Below are 16,950 nucleotides of genomic sequence, written 5' to 3'. Positions count from 1 at the left end.
AGGACCGCGCATCATCAAAGTTGGCCGTGGTCTTATCTTTAGTTGGTTACCATGGTAACTATGGAGGTATTTTTTTCGGAGTTCCGACAGGAAGTGAATAAACGCTATTAACTACTCGTGAGCCGGTTATTTCGAATCTAGGGAAACCACAAGTAGGGGCAAGGAGAAAATGTAAAGAGTTGTCTTGTAAAACAATTTATACCCGTCACTGTAGTGTCGGAGCCGGTTATTTCGAATCTAGGGAAACCACAAGTAGGGGCAAGGAGAAAATGTAAAGAGTTGTCTTGTAAAACAATTTATACCCGTCACTGTAGTGTCGGCTGGAGGGGTCGACACCGTGTCTATTACTTCAAAGATTCCATGCTTACCCACTATTTTTTTACTCTTTTTTTGGCAGATCCCACTTTTAGTATAGTTTTAATATAATAAGTAAGAACAAGAATGTATTTATTTATACTCTGGGAGAATTAATATGTCGAGACTATCGACGGACACGTTGAGGCCCTGGCCCTGTCACGCTAAGGGGGGGGGGGAAAGGAGGCGGTCTTATTTTTTGCGTCCTCGCCGCAGCGTTAATCGCGTCGAAAAACGTAATTTTTAAGAACCAATGAGATTACAGTATTTGATATTATTAAAGCGGAGGAGCATACCGGGGGCCCCAACGGGTGGAATTGGAGAAACGCTAAAAATAATCTCGACATATTCATTCTCCCTGAGTATAAATAAATACATTCTTGGTATGAAGTAATAAATAAATAGTATTGTGTGTGACACATATTCCGATTTATTTATTATTTATCACTTATTATATTAAAACTATACTATACTAAATTTTGCGAAAATTCATCGATAAATAAGTGAAAATGAATATGTCAGTCAACCTGAACCGGCGACGCTCGATATTACAACATATGAACCAATATAACGGTACTTTTTTTTAACAAAAAGACTATCCTAACAATTGTAAGTTTTGTCCAACTTTGACCACTAATACTGGACGAACTATAGGACAGTGACGTCGCCAGACCCTTTTTGGGGAGGCCATGGCCCTTCCAAATTAAAAATTGCCCCCCCCCCCCCTTAACGAATGCCGTAGCTCACCCAACTGCAATTTACAGACTACTAAGATAATACTTTCGTAGCGATCTACCAGCACATCTTCAGTGGCGTACCTAGACCCTTTGACGCTCGGGGCGGATCACGAATTTGCCGCCCCTCCGAATTTCCAAAAGAGCAATTGTTTAATAGTTAAAAGCAATAAAAACTATGATACTATTTTAAACTAATTACTGGTTAACTTGTGCATAGTACACAATTACTTACTGGCACGTCTCGAAAAAGCTGTAGCGTTTCTAAATAAACGTATTATTGCCGCCCATCGAGGGGCTAACCACTCTTTGAAAATCTGTACACCGATTACCAATGAGTACAGCCTTTGGTAGTGCTAAATCTGTACTCATTTACGTAATCATTTTAGTGCAGTCAAAGGTACAGGCTTGTACACCGATTACGAGGAGTGGTGAGCCCCTCGCCGCCCATAGAAAATGCTTACCGGGGCGGACCACACCTCTAGGTACGCCACTGCTTAACTTAGGGACTCAGGTTGCTGAAGTGTGTTTTGTAAAACCGAAGGGAAAAATATATATTCGGCATTTCATCCTATCTAAGTTCTACTAGAAATAGTTGGCCCAGATTGCCCCCCCCCCCCCCAAATGAAATCCCTGGCGACGCCACTGCTATAGGAGCTAGGGAAAATTAGCAATGGACAATTTTGGTCCTTTGACCCTGCTTAACAACATATTTAAGAAAGTCATTTCCCATAAAGAAGTGCGATGTCCTTCTTCTTCTTCTGTATGAATACACCAAAGTCATCAGAGATGTCTTATAGACGTTCAGAGAGTCGGAAGGGGATAATTCGGCAATTGTCTTCCCCCCCGCCCGTAAAACGTTCAGCGTAAAGGCTCGTGACGCTCGTCCAATGAAATTCGTACACAACCCTTCGTTAGCGTGTTTAAAGGCTAGCTGCATTCTCCTTGTGTTTGTTGTTAAAAAGTTTCGACGAAACGTAGCAGATTTTTCACGCAGACCTGGCACCAATTTTGTAAGCTTCTTCAAGGATTTGTTGATGAGATCTAAGTCTCTCTTTAAATGTGAAGACCAGACTGGCGAGGCAAAGTCCAAAAGTGGAAGATTAAATGTTTTAAAAATGATCTTGATTAACTTGGGAGTTTTAAAGTGAAAAGTTCTACGAACAAGTCCATCGAACATATTTATTTTCTTGGCTAGGACACGGCAATGCTCAGAATATGTTTCTCGTCCATTTGGACACCTAGATCACGGACGCATGTGACAGGGGGAATATCTTGACCATTTAGCTGGTAAGTTGCGCGCGAATTTTTCTTTCCAAAGTGAAGGACGTTAGATTTTGAGGTGTTGAAGGATAAACCGGAATTTTTTGCCCAAGATTCAACTTTAGAGAGATCCTGTTGTAACTCGGCGTTAGATGTGTTTGTATTAAGAATTTTGATAAGTTTTGTGTCATCTTCAAAGAGACTGGGGAAAGAATGGTCGATAGCTGAAGGTAAACTATTGATGTATATTGCAAATAAGAATGGTGCAAGTACGGATCCTTGTGGGACTCCGCTTGTGACGTCGCAAGGGGGGGGGGGGAACTGATTCCACGGATGACAACCCGCTGCATGCGATGTGTCAAGAAGGCCTTTAACCAATTGAATGCGGCACCCTTTATGCCTGCCGAAAGTAGTCTCTCAAAGAGTGTATGGTGAGGAACTTGGTCAAATGCCTTCTTGATGTCTAGGTAAATTACATCAACAGAAAGACCTTGGTCTAGTGCTTTTGTCCATAGATTTGTAGCTTCAAGTAGGTTTGTTGTGCACGAGCGTGGAGGAAGAAAGCCATGCTGGTGGTTTGAGAAATAGGAAGAGTCCTGAAGCAATTTAGAAGCTTGTCTTTGACAAGAGATTCCAGTATCCTTACAACCTGGCTGGTGAGGCTAATGGATCTATAATTTTCAGGTAAAGTCGGGTCACCCTTTTTAGGAATGGGGGTTCCATTTGCTGTCTTCCAGCATTCTGGAATGTCACCTGTAGCCAAACTCTGATTGAAAATATAAGTGAGAGGCCAGGAAATTTGTTGCGCTGTCTTTTTAAGAAGATTCGGATGAAGGTTGTCTGGACCTGATGCTTTGGTAGAAGAGAGATGACGAAGCTTCTTACGCACTTCGGTTTCAGAAACTTGGAAATCGGCACCATTTGAGGTATCAAAGACATAACTTAGTCAGGTGATAGACCATTTGTTTGTGAGATATCAGTGGCATTCAGTACCCCCGCCAGGAATTTTTAACACACAGGCCCGGTCTGATTTAAAGACCCCCCCTATCTATATATTTTAATTTTGAAATGTCCAATATTAAAGAATTTTCTTGACTATAGTTAAAATTTTAAAATTATGACACTAATATGTTAATTTAAACGTTTTCTCAGGAAAGATAAAATTTTCTGCCGTCGCAATTTAATCAAAGAATGATACTCTTCGATTAGAGCTTTTACCAAATTCGTCAACCACTAAATTAGGGTTTTCTTTTAAACAATAGGCGCTTAAATAAAACATCTTCCCAGAAATTGCCAAGAAGTAATATTTCCTACAGCCAGGACTCATAAGTTACTATTTATATAGTGCTTGTTGAAATAATAGAAAGCTGGAAACTTTTCTCGAACATAACATCCATTGAATTGGGAATAATACTGATAGAATTACAATTACCATTTCGGTTGCCATGGTTACGCGGGACCTGTTCTGAGAAGACTGTACGATATTCATCTTTATAATTGGGCGGTAGCGCCATCTATATTTTGTAAAGTTATATGATTCGCGCAAAAATTCAATTGCAATATAGTGGCCACCACGGTTGAACGATATAGTTTAAAAAGTCTCCATATTGAACGAAATTGGTCCCGCGCTAGCCAGATTTATTTGTACTTCTATTTATTACCTACTCAATGATAACCTCGGTTTTTTGCTAAGCCTTAACATGCCAAAAAACGTTACCTGGTTAATAGGAAACACTTGTTGCATACCGTACTGCAAAAGTAATACGTTTAGTTCTAAAGGAATTAGTTTTCATCTTTTTCCGAAAGATAATTTTATACGAAATTAATTAACTCTGCCTCCATGAGAAGCCTTAAAATTGCCCGGTAATATAAAAATATTCCGTATAATTTTAATTATTTATACCATAAGAGGATGATAATAATAATAATATTATCTTCTTATACTTAGTTTTAGTAACATTATATATTTCACCTTAAAATATATTATCGAAAATTAACATTAGTATGTTCCTTATACACGTGAGCCGACGTTTTCTTATCTGACGCAAAATTCTCATGAGGGCAAAAACGCGTCTCAATGGCTTCAATATGACTTTTTGGCTAGCCATTCTAACCGTCTAACCGACCGACCGGAAATAGTTCTTTCCCAGATTAATTTGGAGAGGGGAGTAAAAACCATTGAGTTGGGAATAATACTATCTAGAGCCCCAGTTCAAATTTTCCCCATAGGCTTTAACACAGCATTAGTGAAGATCGGAACGAAAATCATGGGAGGGTTATCAATTACGACAAAAGCCACCTATGAGCGAAACATGCAACTATTTAAATGAAAAATTATTAGATGGCCACTGCCGCCACCTATTAGCGACTTTGTGAACTATTATAATTTTAACTTTTGAATTGAAGAGGGAAAGCGACGCGTTTTTAAGAAAAATTTTGAAAACGCGTTTTTTTAAATTAAAGTCATGTATATCTGAAAACTCTTTATTAACACAATAAAGGTTTCTTTTGTGAGTTCTTTACTATTTTGTAATAGATTTTGAGTGAAATTTTAAGCATAATGGGTAGGAAATGCGCAGTTTCGTCTTCCGAAAATAATGGAAAAAACAAAAAAGTTTCTTGCCATAAGTAGGAGCAGCACTAATATTCCAAAAAAATAGAAGACATTTTTATTCTAAATTATTCAAAATTACAATAATTAAGGTTTTCAGGTAAAGTGAATCCTTTGTTGCAAAAATGGCTCAAAGCCATTGGAAGATCAGACTGGGTTCCAAACGCAAACAGATGCAGTTTGTGGTGATCATTTTACAGAGGAAGACTTCAGGAAAAACACCCCTTTTAAAATGCTTACAAACACCGCAACCCCTTCACTTTTCTTAAATACAAATTTTAGAGCTGGCATGGTACTATTTAAGAAGAAAATAAATTATTAGACCATTACTTAGATAAGTTTTTACAGAAAACGAACAGTAGAAAGTGGGGTGGTGGAGTGGTTAGCACTTTCACCTCGCAGCAAGAGGAGTCGGTTTCATTACCAGCTAGTGGCACTGGGTGAAAATCCGGAACCACTCCTTCTGCGTAAAGTTTGCAAGTCCTCTCCCCACTGGTTAAAGGGGTTTTCCCCCGAGATAAACTTGCTGAGGTTAACGGTAATAGTTAGTGTATATTCTTTATTATTTATATTCATTATTTATTTATTTATATTCATTATTTATTTATTTATATTCATTATTTATTTATTTATATTCATTATTTATTTATTTATATTCATTATTTATTTATTTATATTCATTATTTATTTATTTATAATCATTATTTATTTATTTATATTCATTATTATTTATTTGTATTCATTTTTACATACTTTATTTGGTTTTAGTGCAATTTAATCTTTTAAAATACTTTAAATTATTTCAAAATGAAATATGATTTACCAAAAAACTTCGTGGTTTTGTTTTTTTTAGCTTTAAATTATAATACTGTAGTTCACAAGTACCTTAACACGTACTAAATCAGTCGTCCACCAAAAGTAACAGGCGGCCATTTTAGTAGGTAGGGAAAAGGCAAGGTGAATACAGATAGGGAAAAGGAGCAAATAAAAAAAATTGGGAGCAAAATCAAGCAGATATTTCCAGTTTCCGGAACGCCATCTTTTGTTGACTAAATCGGAATTGGGAAATAAGTGGCGGTTGTTATTCAAAAATCCTGCTATATTGGCCCCTCAGTTTTAGATTTATTTTAACTATTCTACGAAAGTATATGTTTAATATTATATAATGATATACATTATACTAATTACGAACTTAGTACGTATAAAAATAAGTACTTACTTTTATAACCACACTATATATGATAACTGTGAATAAATATTCCGGGATATTTACTACGACGTCCACATGTATTATTTTTGAAAACTGCCCCTAAAAAATATGCCCCCAAAATGACGTAGGTCCGCGATCGCGCGTTTTTCCCAATAGGGGGCAATAGGGGTCGGGTGTTAGCGCTATTGGACGGGTTTTTCGCATAGAGTCATGTCCTGGGATCCGTCCCTATTCTGTAAGCACTTCTCGATCGAGATCTCTCTCGATCTCGAATCGTTCTCACGAGATGTCGAAAAACGCTATTCTATAAAATATTTGTCGAAAAATGCTACTCGAATTCGATGGACTTCTCGAAGTCGATCTCGTCCTGTCCGAAGCTTACGAGATCGCTTTCGACAGAGGTTTCAACCAATCATCGAGCTAGTAGTTCTTTTTAACTACCTCCCCCCCCCCCCCCTTCTCCCGTGTTGCCAAAAAGCTACCTTGGCACGTTTAGCAAGACGCGGTGCTTTATTTGGATATTTATGATGGCCTTGGGTTTTAATTTTTAAGAATTTTTAACCCAGAAGTTACAGACCTCCGAACTACCAGCCAAACATAGTCGAAATATAAAATGAAGCGGAATGATTTGAATTCTGTGGGTTTTCCACCTTTGTAAGCGTAATCAGTTTTCACATGTCGGAAACCTTGCTTTGACCTCAGACCACTGACCGCAAGTGGTCTGAGCTTTGACCGAGGTGACGTACGTGGTCTGTACCCAGGAACAGAGGTGGGCAAAAATAGTGAGCACTCGTTTTTGAAAATCCTGCAGTAATGAGCGAGCGCTTCAAATTCGAATTCCAGCTGCTCTTGTTCAGCGAGAGGGCTAAATTGAGCAGCCTCTGGGCGAGCGCCGAATAGTTCGCTCCGGCGTTGATGGCTGACGGCGCGCTGAGGGAGATTCCCCCCTCAACGGGTTAGTTCCCTCACTTTTAAGCGCTCACCGCGCGCTGAGCGAGATCTCCCGATCTTCGGAATAGCCCCCTCACTTTTAAGCGACGCGTTAGTACCCTCAGTAGAAAGCGCTGACGCAGCGTTGAGGGAAAATTACCGAGAGAAGGAATAGTTCGCTCAGATTTGTGCGCTAGCTACGCGCGGATTTTGATCACGGTGAGCGACGGTAAAGTTCGTTTACGCAAATCGCTCACAGCGCGGCGAGCAAAAATTTCAAAAATCAAACATTAAACCATTACTCGGCTATGGGTTTATTATTTACTTTTTTATTAATAAAATGAAGGGTACTCTAAACGTCGGGAGTTAATGATATCTCCGATTGAATAAAATTCAAAGGTTCTTCCTAATTTATCCAACGATAAACTAGACTGCAAATATTCCGTTTAGTGTTAAAAGTGCTTTATTAAATATTAAAAGCCACAAATTATAACAATAGGCGCTAGTATACAATCTTTTGGTCTTGACAAACTTGGCAGGTGAAATGGGCTACGCGGTACGCGTTTCTTCATTTTTAGGGGATTGTGGCTCGCGCTACTTTAATGGAAAATATTAATTAATGATCGGTACCATAAAAACAAGTGGACATTTACTAACCCCTAATCGAACTCATTTGTAAATCTCCAGAATTTAATAGACAGTTTTAGCAACTACCTACAGGGGCGGTGCCAGAAGATTCTTAGGTGTAGGCTAATAATGTTTATCATTTGTGGGCCCCCTGTTCCTCAATATTGGGCCCCTCTATGTATTGACTTAAAATTCAATTTTGCAAATTCAGGTAATTTATTTATTATTTGATATTAGTGCGGTTTTTAAAATTTTACAGTATTAACTATCATCACATATTTTATTTGAATTTAAAAATCGACTTGATGTGGCCCCGTCAGATCGATTTGTGGGCCCCTATTTGAACACAAAAGTAGGTTATAGCTCTAGTTTCCTACCCCTATAACGCCGCTCCTGACTACCTACACCAGGATTTTAATCACAGTGAACGACGACAGAGTTCGTTTACGGTAAATCGCGAAGAGCAAACATTTCAAAAATTAAACTTCACATTTGACGGTATGAATAAGTTAATAATAAGATTATTTTTAATGTATATGTAAAATATAATACAATATCTGTGCATATAACCATCTTCGATTTTGTCCATTGTTTATGACATCGACAAAAATAACCATATCATCAAATGATCAAGCTAATTGCGAAGATTCACGGTTTTTAAATAATAATTTTTTTCAGGAAAAAAGGGAGGGGTTGGAATTAATATAATGGCCAGCCTGTGCCAATATTAAAACTGTTTTAGTTCCAAATTGAGGTAACTCGATTTACGCGAATTTTCTTTTTTGCCGTTTTTCAAACTTCTTTTACACTAAAAATATAAATATTACAAATAGCGGCCAATGTATAGTTACAAAGTTATCGATTATTTTCCATTTTTAAAAAGAATTACGTTATAAATTTTTATCAAATTTAAATAATATTTTTTAGATACCTGGTTTTGAAACTAATAGCGTTCTTTTCGTTTTTATTTCACACCGAATTTTAGTAATAATAAAAATGTTTGAATAATTCTAATGTCTAGTTTGTGCGGGTAACAAAAATCAACAGTGAAGAAGCTGTCAACGATCGGTACCATAAAAACAAGTGGACATTTACTAACCCCTAATCCAACTCATTTGTAAATCTCCAGAATTTAATAGACAGTTTTAGCAACTACCTACAGGGGCGGTGCCAGAAGATTCTTAGGTGTAGGCTAATAATGTTTAAAAAATCAATGTAACAAAAATCAACAGTGAAGAAGCTGTCAACGATCACCGTCAAGCTCAGCATGTGGGGAGTGGGGACCCGCTGGCTGCCGGGGAGTATGAACAAGGAATAAGGGGGGTGGCATTACCAAGGTAACCTATTTAAAGTTACTATAGACAATAGGCTATAATCACTATGCTGTAAACATCTGTGTCGCGCGAAAGCGATCCAAATGTAACGACTGACGATTACGATAAAAATTACATCATTCTTCCGAACTTCAAAAGGGCGTTATTTTATTTCTGGGGGGGGGGGGATTTCTATTTGAACTTGTAATAACTTACACACAAATATTTTCTTTACATTTTTCTGTTTTTATTGCTTACGATGTTACATTTTATATACAATATTGGAAATATTTCAATAATTATTTAAATCTTCGCTCTTGCTTGATACCTACAAAGATTCTCAAAAACATTGTGTGGAGCGTGTCATTTTCGCCTAATTTGGTTTGACAACAATGAAACGAAACCAAAATTAGTTACCGCCATACGCCAAACGAGGAGGCAATGAACACCGCTAATGCCCCACAATGGAACATTTTGAAAAAAAGGATCAACCGTGGAACTTCGGATGTCATTAGAAAGTGTTCATCTTGTAAAATACGGAAGCGAACTTAAAGCCTGAAACTGAATAAAAAAACTCAAGCCACAGTCGAAGTACTATAACTCCAAAACTATGGACTCGAAAAAATTAAACTTCGAAGGCGAGAAAAATTATGAACAGCTAAAGCAAAAAACACGAAAAAATTAAACTAAGGAAGGACCGAAATACGAATCGAAAGACGCAGACTTGAGAAAAGTCGACAAGAAACTGTAACGAAATGAGAAAGGAACCTACTATTTATACTATTATTGTAGAAAGGATTACGAAGCGAGGTATAAGTATAGGAAACTTCGAAATTGCCCTAGCATTGGCTATCTTAAACGGCTAAGACCCAAGGGAGGGGCGACTCATTGGCGTCAGTTCGGAATTCTGGCGTTGACCCCGTCATATGACGTTAAGAAGTACACGCTATTGTTGAAATTGAAAACTGCGAGAATGAAGAAAATGGGTTCGATGCTAAATAGAAAAAAACCTCCATCGACTGTCCCCCTATTTTAATATTTTTGTCAGGTGCAGTAAGGAGTAAGTGGCGCCCTTGCTGTCTGGAATGGGCAGTGTTGGAAAAAAAAGCCCAAAGTGGGAAAAAAGGTTTGCAGAGCCAAATAGGATTTTATGAATCGGGCCAAGCCGCCAATTCAATGCTTTTGAATTAACTAATATTATTCTAATGTCTGAATATGTCGGCTATAGATTCCAAGGTTCAATAATATCTAATCGGCCCGATTAGTCGCAACTTAGTAAATAGTAACACAGAATAAATAAACATTGTAAATAAATGTAGTAAAAATAGCTAATAATACCATTAGTTAATAATATTGTTACATAAGTATGACACGTCTTATTCTTTATATGCAAAACGTTTACTGATAACTAGCCACAAGAGACACTCTATACAGAGGGCTTCTCGTGTATGACGTGCCCTTTATCAGCATCTCGCTAGGGGTGATTTTTTACCGTGATGACGTCACTCTGTAAATAGGTTTTAGTGAATTATTTCCATTAAATTATGGATTTATGATATTACGTAGTATTTTTATTTTTATTGATTAACGTTTTCATGTTAGTCTATCCGTAGTCCAGAAAAATATACTTTGGAGCTAACGTTCCGTAGACGCGGCCCGAATATACATGGTTTTCTCCGTTTTCCTATATGGTATTTTATTATAGAATACTTATTTCGGTTTCAGAAGGGCTAGTTTTGATCTAGTCTATGAAGCTATACGACTCATTTTTAGGGGGAGTTTAGTTTAGCGAAAAGTATATTTATATATGTATATTATAAGTCAAGCCTAAATTAGCGAGTGAATGCCTATTTCGGGGAAATATTTGGTTAGTCATGTCCCGCTGCGACGAAGGGACGTTTCCTATGAGTGGTCAACCTTTCCCTTCTCGTTAAGATGCCGAAAGAGACGCCTTCGTGTCTGGACTCCACCTGCGGGTCCCAAAATTGAAACGATTGGGATAGTTTGGAAAGGGGTTGAGGTTCCACCCCCCCCCCCTCTTTTCAAGCTTCAAGTTGAAAGCCGATCGCTAAAACGTAAATACAGCAAATTAGTTTTACCTATAGTTATTATTATTGTTACTAATTATTGATAATTTTTGTTTTTTTATATTTTAGGACGATTTACAGAAAAATATTTTGATATTTTCTGTAACGAACAAGAACTCGACCAAAGGCCAGATGAGCTGATGAATGCCAAGTTAAAGAACGGGGCAATGGAATTTGAACTCCAGTTGTATAAGGAGCAGTTGGACAATGCCAACAAAGCCCCCGAAGTGGCTGTAGCTGGTTGTTCTTGCGTAAAGGTCTCAAAAATTCAAAAACCAGAAGAAGCCAAATAATTGGCTAAAACCAAAACGGTCCTTTTCAGGACCACCTTCGTTTGGTCTAAAGGCCATTAGGCTGTGTGATTCTAAAATGCTGAACTATTGAAACTAAAATATATTCGCTGTTTTAATTGTTCCGTATTTTACAAGATGAACACTTTCTAATGACATCCGAAGTTCCACGGTGGATCCTTTTTTATTTCAAAATGTTCCATTGTGGGGCATTAGCGGTGTTCATTGCCTCCTCGTTTGGCGTATGGCGGTAACTAATTTTGGTTTCGTTTCATTGTTGTCAAACCAAATTAAGCGAAAATGACACGCTCCACACAATTATCTTTGAGAATCTTTGTAGGTATCAAGCAAGAGCGAAGATTTAAATAATTATTGAAATATCTCCGATATTGTATATAAAATGTAACATCGTAAGCAATAAAAACAGAAAAATGTAAAGAAAATATTTGTGTGTAAGTTATTACAAGTTCAAATAGAAATCCCCCCTCCCCAGAAATAAAATAACGCCCTTTTGAAGTTCGGAAGAATGATGTAATTTTTATCGTAATCGTCAGTCGTTAGATTTGGATCGCTTTCGCGCGACACAATGTTTACAGCATAGTGATTATAGCCTATTGTCTATAGTAACTTTAAATAGGTTACCTTGGTAATGCCACCCCCTCCCTCCTTGTTCATACTCCCCGGCAGCCAGCGGGTCCCCACTCCCCACATGCTGAGCTTGACGGTGATCGTTGACAGCTTCTTCACTGTTGATTTTTGTTACATTGATTTTTTAAACATTATTAGCCTACACCTAAGAATCTTCTGGCACCGCCCCTGTAGGTAGTTGCTAAAACTGTCTATTAAATTCTGGAGATTTACAAATGAGTTGGATTAGGGGTTAGTAAATGTCCACTTGTTTTTATGGTACCGATCATTAATTAATATTTTCCATTAAAGTAGCGCGAGCCACAATCCCCTAAAAATTAAGAAACGCGTACCGCGTAGCCCATTTCACCTGCCAAGTTTGTCAAGACCAAAAGATTGTATACTAGCGCCTATTGTTATAATTTGTGGCTTTTAATATTTAATAAAGCTCTTTTAACACTAAACGGAATATTTGCAGTCTAGTTTATCGTTGGATAAATTAGGAAGAACCTTTGAATTTTATTCAATCGGAGATATCATTAACTCCCGACGTTTAGAGTACCCTTCATTTTATTAATAAAAAAAGTATATAATAAACCCATAGCCGAGTAATAGTTTAATGTTTGATTTTTGAAATTTTTGCTCGCCGCGCTGTGAGCGATTTGCGTAAACGAACTTTACCGTCGCTCACCGTGATCAAAATCCGCGCGTAGCTAGCGCACAAATCTGAGCGAACTATTCCTTCTCTCGGTAATTTTCCCTCAACGCTGCGTCAGCGCTTTCTACTGAGGGTACTAACGCGTCGCTTAAAAGTGAGGGGGCTATTCCGAAGATCGGGAGATCTCGCTCAGCGCGCGGTGAGCGCTTAAAAGTGAGGGAACTAACCCGTCGAGGGGGGAATCTCCCTCAGCGCGCCGTCAGCCATCAACGCCAGAGCGAACTATTCGGCGCTCGCCCAGAGGCTTCTCAATAAGAGATTGAGAAAATAAACTCGTTTGCCTTGAGTACTCGCTCACTTGAGCAAGCCGTGTTTAAAACTCTATATGCTCATTTTTCCGAACGCTCGCAATTTTTTGCCCACCTCTGCCCAGGACAAGGTGCCCAAGGTTACTAGAGGTTTTCACTGAATATGGTCTGTACTCGCATTGCCAACATACGATAGCTATAGTACACGTCGATAAAATTTTGGGACGTACGATAATTTCAAGGGGTAAAGCTATTTTCGATAACGTGTTAGGATACTTTACGAATATTATAGCGCAGAACCGGCTATAATTAACTTTAAATATAATTTTTTGTTTTCGCCAAATTGTTTTTCAATACGCCTATCATAAAAAAATGCTCAAAGAAGTTTTGATTTCTTGTAAATATAAATAAGTAATATAAGTTCGATAAAGCTTATTAGCTTAACGCCATTGTTCCGACTAAAAAGTTATTTTCTTCTAAAATCGATAATAGACGCATAAATAAATCATCCTCCCAGGAAATCGCCAAGAAGTAATATTTCAGAGAGCCAGGACCCGCAAGGTATTGTTTATCTAGTGCTTGTGGATATAATGGAAACTTTTCACTTGTAAACACAACGTCGTGTTTTTGCAAAGCTTTAATATATCAAAAAAGCTACCTGGTTAAAAGGGAACGCCATGGGGAACGCTTGTTGCTGCCGTAAAGGTGAAAAATTTCCATTAGTTTAACAAGCACTATATAATCAGTGAATTTCAGGTCCTGGTTCTCGGAAATATTACTTCTTGGAGTTAGCGATTTCTTGGGTGGATGATTTATTGAAGCGTCTATATCGATAGTTTTCTAGTTTTTAGGCGATTATTTTGTTTTCAGGATATGGTCATTGAATCACGTCACGGATTTTTAGATTACTGTTTAATATTCTTTTTGTTGAAATATCTTGCATATCGTACTTGTGTTCGTTTTCCGTTCCCGAAAATGGTAATTAGTATTATTTATTCTATTAATTCGTTGTATAATTAATTTATTATTAATTTAGGCGCGGTACTTTAGGGAACAAGATATTGACGGTGAGCCTTGGGTTCTAGGATAACTTGAAATTTTTAGTTTCTGACTTTCTGTCAACTTTTTAACAGAACAAAAAGCATTCCTTACTTTCAGAATTTCGAGATTGTTTTAATCTCAATGCTAAGGATGGTATTATTCATAGCTTAGACGAGTTAACTGTCATAATGCGCTCCTTGGGCATGAGCCCAACAATCCGAGAATTGCGAACTTATTTTAAAAGCAAAAGTAAACATTCCCCCGCTTTTGTTATTTTGAAGGATGGATTTGATTTCAATATCTTTTGTTAGATGGCAAGATATCCTTTGCTGACTTCTTGGAAGTAATGCACACACATAGCCAAAAAGAAAACATTCCAATGGAAATCATCAGCGCTTTTCGGGCTAGTGACCCTTCAAGAACAGGCCAAATACCTGCCAGAGAACTACGCAGAATTCTTATTAGTTGGGGTGAAAGACTTAGCCCAAAAGAAGGTGAATTTCCTCCCTTTTTTATTTTTTACACCATTATTAATTTTTCACCAATTTTTTTTATAGTTGACAGAATCTTTAGGGAAGCCAACGTACAAATGGGTGGTTACGTCCGTTATGAAGATTTCATCAAAGTAGTTTGCGCACCTGTTCCTGATTATTATTAACCAGGCTGTATATCTTAATTATTTATTTTTTGTATGTTAATGAATCACCGGGGTTTGGGTAAAGAATTTAATTAATCAAGAAAAATTATTTTGAAATAAAACTATTTAACAATTATAAATTAAGTGTAAAAATTTTTATAACATCCATTTTTGTGACGAATAATTTCTCCCCATAAAAACTCATTTAGACATTTCGGGCATTCTCCCATGATTGGAATTATATGTTGGGAGTCTTTCTTTGTAATTTCATTCAGACATAGAATGTGAAATTTTGTTTTGCACACCGGGTTTAAACATTGCAGCCTCTGTTTTGGGGCTATTTCTAATCCACAAATGAAACACTTTGTCACCGAGATCACTTCCTCTTCTGTATTTTTAATCTTAATACATTGCACTGGTCCGTTTGTAATGGGCATATGAAATGGGGGTGATTTGAAAGGCTACAAAGATAAAAATTTTATTTAACCAGAATAGAATTGGTATTTCAAAGAAGGGGAAAATATTTTTACATCAAATGATACTTGGCGTTCTAATGAAAGCCAACGTATGGTTAATGGTAACCTATTCCAAGGTCCTAATTGAAGCATCTCGGTTAGAATTTTAAAGTTACGTTCATATTGGTTTTTCTGGTACTTTTTCTTTGCTATTGGTAGATGTCGTAAGCGACGCGATTTACTTGGATGTTGCCAAGCCCATTCAAACTGTTGAAAAGATTATGAAACTATAAAATCAGATAGCCATTTTTAAAATAATTACCCGTAATGCAGATATTTCATTTGGAAAGCCATGCACAATCAGTACCATTTCCCTTTATATAAATACGCAAATATTGGATTGGTGAAATAAAAAATGTTTATATTTTAATACCATGGCCCATGTTTGCTAGTTTTATAAGCACCACCAGCTTGCATTCCTTTATTGTGTTGTTTTATTCTTCTATTTGGATCTACTGTGTACCCGATATAAGACCGCATTTTAAATTTTGGATTCATACTTTTTAATAAATAACAACCAAAAAATTGCTCAATTTCCATTTTACAGGATAGTATAGCGTTCCTAACTACATCGGGTACGTTCAGTAATTAATCAACGGAGTAGCGCAGCTTTGAACCGTTGAAACTTGAAAGTTGTTGAACGACCTTTTGTAGATTTTAAAATTTATTTTGCGCCTGAAAATATGACGCCATGTTAGAGTCAAAGACTATATAAATTCTGACAAGTCTTTGGTTAGAGCATAAAAGCAGGTAAAAAGGCCTGCTATACCTCACCATGTAAAGGTACTGTCACGCACAAAAACGTAATTTTAAAATCGGTCAATTGACGTCACGATCCTCAACGGTTGCTCAACACATTCAACGTCGTAGTGAAGAGTTGAAAGAGCGTTGAACTTGATTTTCATTAGGGGTTCTGTCGTCTGTCAATGCGTCTAGTCAATAAAAATGTCGGCACAAAAGAAAATTTAGACGTCACGATTCAACAACTGATGACGTCACGATTCTCAACGCTGTAGCGTTAATTTATTTTTCATTCAACATTGATTACAACGTTTAAAAGTACATGAACGTACCATTGGATTTTTATTATTCGGATCTAGGAATATGAATGACCCTTAATTTGGATCCTCCTAGTTCGGAGCGTGTGGGACAATAGATACTTCAAACATCTCCGAGGAAATCACCAAGAAGCAAGAAGTAATATATCCGAGAGCCAGGACCTGAAAGTTACTGTTTATATAGTGCTTTTTTGACATATTAAGGCTTAGCAAAAACACAACGTTCTGTTTACATTTGAAAAGTTTCCATTATTTCAACACCCACAATATAAACAGTAAGCAAGGATTCTATATAGAATCCTTGCAGTAACTTGCAGTTCCTGGCTCTCGGATATATTACTTATTGGCGATTTCCTTGAAGATGCCTTGGCGGATGTATAACAACCACCCGTTAGGGAATTATAGTAACGGAACCAAGGAGGATTATTATCCTCCTTGGCGGAACCACTCTACGGCCTCTCATTGGCTGAAAATTCAAGGCAAACTGGCGTCAAGCTCGGCCGTAGGCGGCAGCATTCTAGTTACCTATGAGATTTCTATGCTCCTACCATGGTTGTATAAAACATAGCCGCCTAGATAAAGCTTTGATTACACGCTAAAGTGGTAGAGCCTTTCCGCCGATTTGATTTCTGATAATTTCTAGTTTTGCTAATCTTGAAATTGGCAGTAAGAAATGATTTGGCATTG

General features: G+C 37.4%; 2 protein-coding genes across 2 annotated transcripts; one reads left to right on the top strand and one right to left on the bottom strand.

Annotated features, from left to right (window-relative positions):
- Positions 1-11,269: 11,269 nt before the first annotated feature.
- LOC149926787 (calmodulin-like protein 4) lies at positions 11,270-14,830 on the top strand. Its single transcript, XM_090157761.1, has 6 exons — positions 11,270-11,380; positions 13,883-13,990; positions 14,049-14,079; positions 14,171-14,302; positions 14,365-14,547; positions 14,611-14,830. The coding sequence occupies exons 1-6, from the start codon at positions 11,270-11,272 to the stop codon at positions 14,709-14,711; spliced, it is 666 nt and encodes a 221-aa protein (XP_090013887.1). The 3' UTR covers positions 14,712-14,830.
- Positions 14,756-16,381, bottom strand: slx1 (structure-specific endonuclease subunit SLX1). Its single transcript, XM_090158103.1, has 6 exons — positions 16,279-16,381; positions 15,980-16,137; positions 15,579-15,880; positions 15,468-15,519; positions 15,221-15,412; positions 14,756-15,151 (listed from the first exon to the last, which is right to left on the bottom strand). The coding sequence occupies exons 3-6, from the start codon at positions 15,743-15,745 to the stop codon at positions 14,831-14,833; spliced, it is 732 nt and encodes a 243-aa protein (XP_090014229.1). The 5' UTR covers positions 15,746-15,880; positions 15,980-16,137; positions 16,279-16,381; the 3' UTR covers positions 14,756-14,830.
- Between the last annotated feature and the right edge of the window lie 569 nt (positions 16,382-16,950).

The sequence above is a fragment of the Leiobunum rupestre genome, chromosome 9 (assembly GCF_980474605.1).
Source record: "Leiobunum rupestre chromosome 9, qqLeiRupe1.1.hap1, whole genome shotgun sequence".
Lineage (NCBI taxonomy): Eukaryota > Metazoa > Arthropoda > Arachnida > Opiliones > Sclerosomatidae > Leiobunum > Leiobunum rupestre.
Note: the sequence above shows the minus strand (reverse complement) of the source record. Positions and strands in the feature narration are given on the sequence as shown.

What these genes read in the sequence shown, in the direction of transcription:
- LOC149926787 (XM_090157761.1), top strand. Translation starts at nt 11,270, where the DNA reads ATGAATGCCAAGTTAAAGAACGGGGCAATGGAATTTGAACTCCAGTTG. An exon ending in CTGTAGCTGGTTGTTCTTGC is followed by an intron (nt 11,381 to 13,882) that starts GTAAAGGTCTCA and finishes TTTTGTTTTCAG; the next exon opens with GATATGGTCATTGAATCACG. An exon ending in GTTTTCCGTTCCCGAAAATG is followed by an intron (nt 13,991 to 14,048) that starts GTAATTAGTATT and finishes TTATTAATTTAG; the next exon opens with GCGCGGTACTTTAGGGAACA.
- slx1 (XM_090158103.1), bottom strand. Translation starts at nt 15,745, where the DNA reads ATGGAAATTGAGCAATTTTTTGGTTGTTATTTATTAAAAAGTATGAAT. An exon ending in ATGAAATATCTGCATTACGG is followed by an intron (nt 15,413 to 15,467) that starts GTAATTATTTTA and finishes TCTTTTCAACAG; the next exon opens with TTTGAATGGGCTTGGCAACA. An exon ending in AACGCCAAGTATCATTTGAT is followed by an intron (nt 15,152 to 15,220) that starts GTAAAAATATTT and finishes TTATCTTTGTAG; the next exon opens with CCTTTCAAATCACCCCCATT.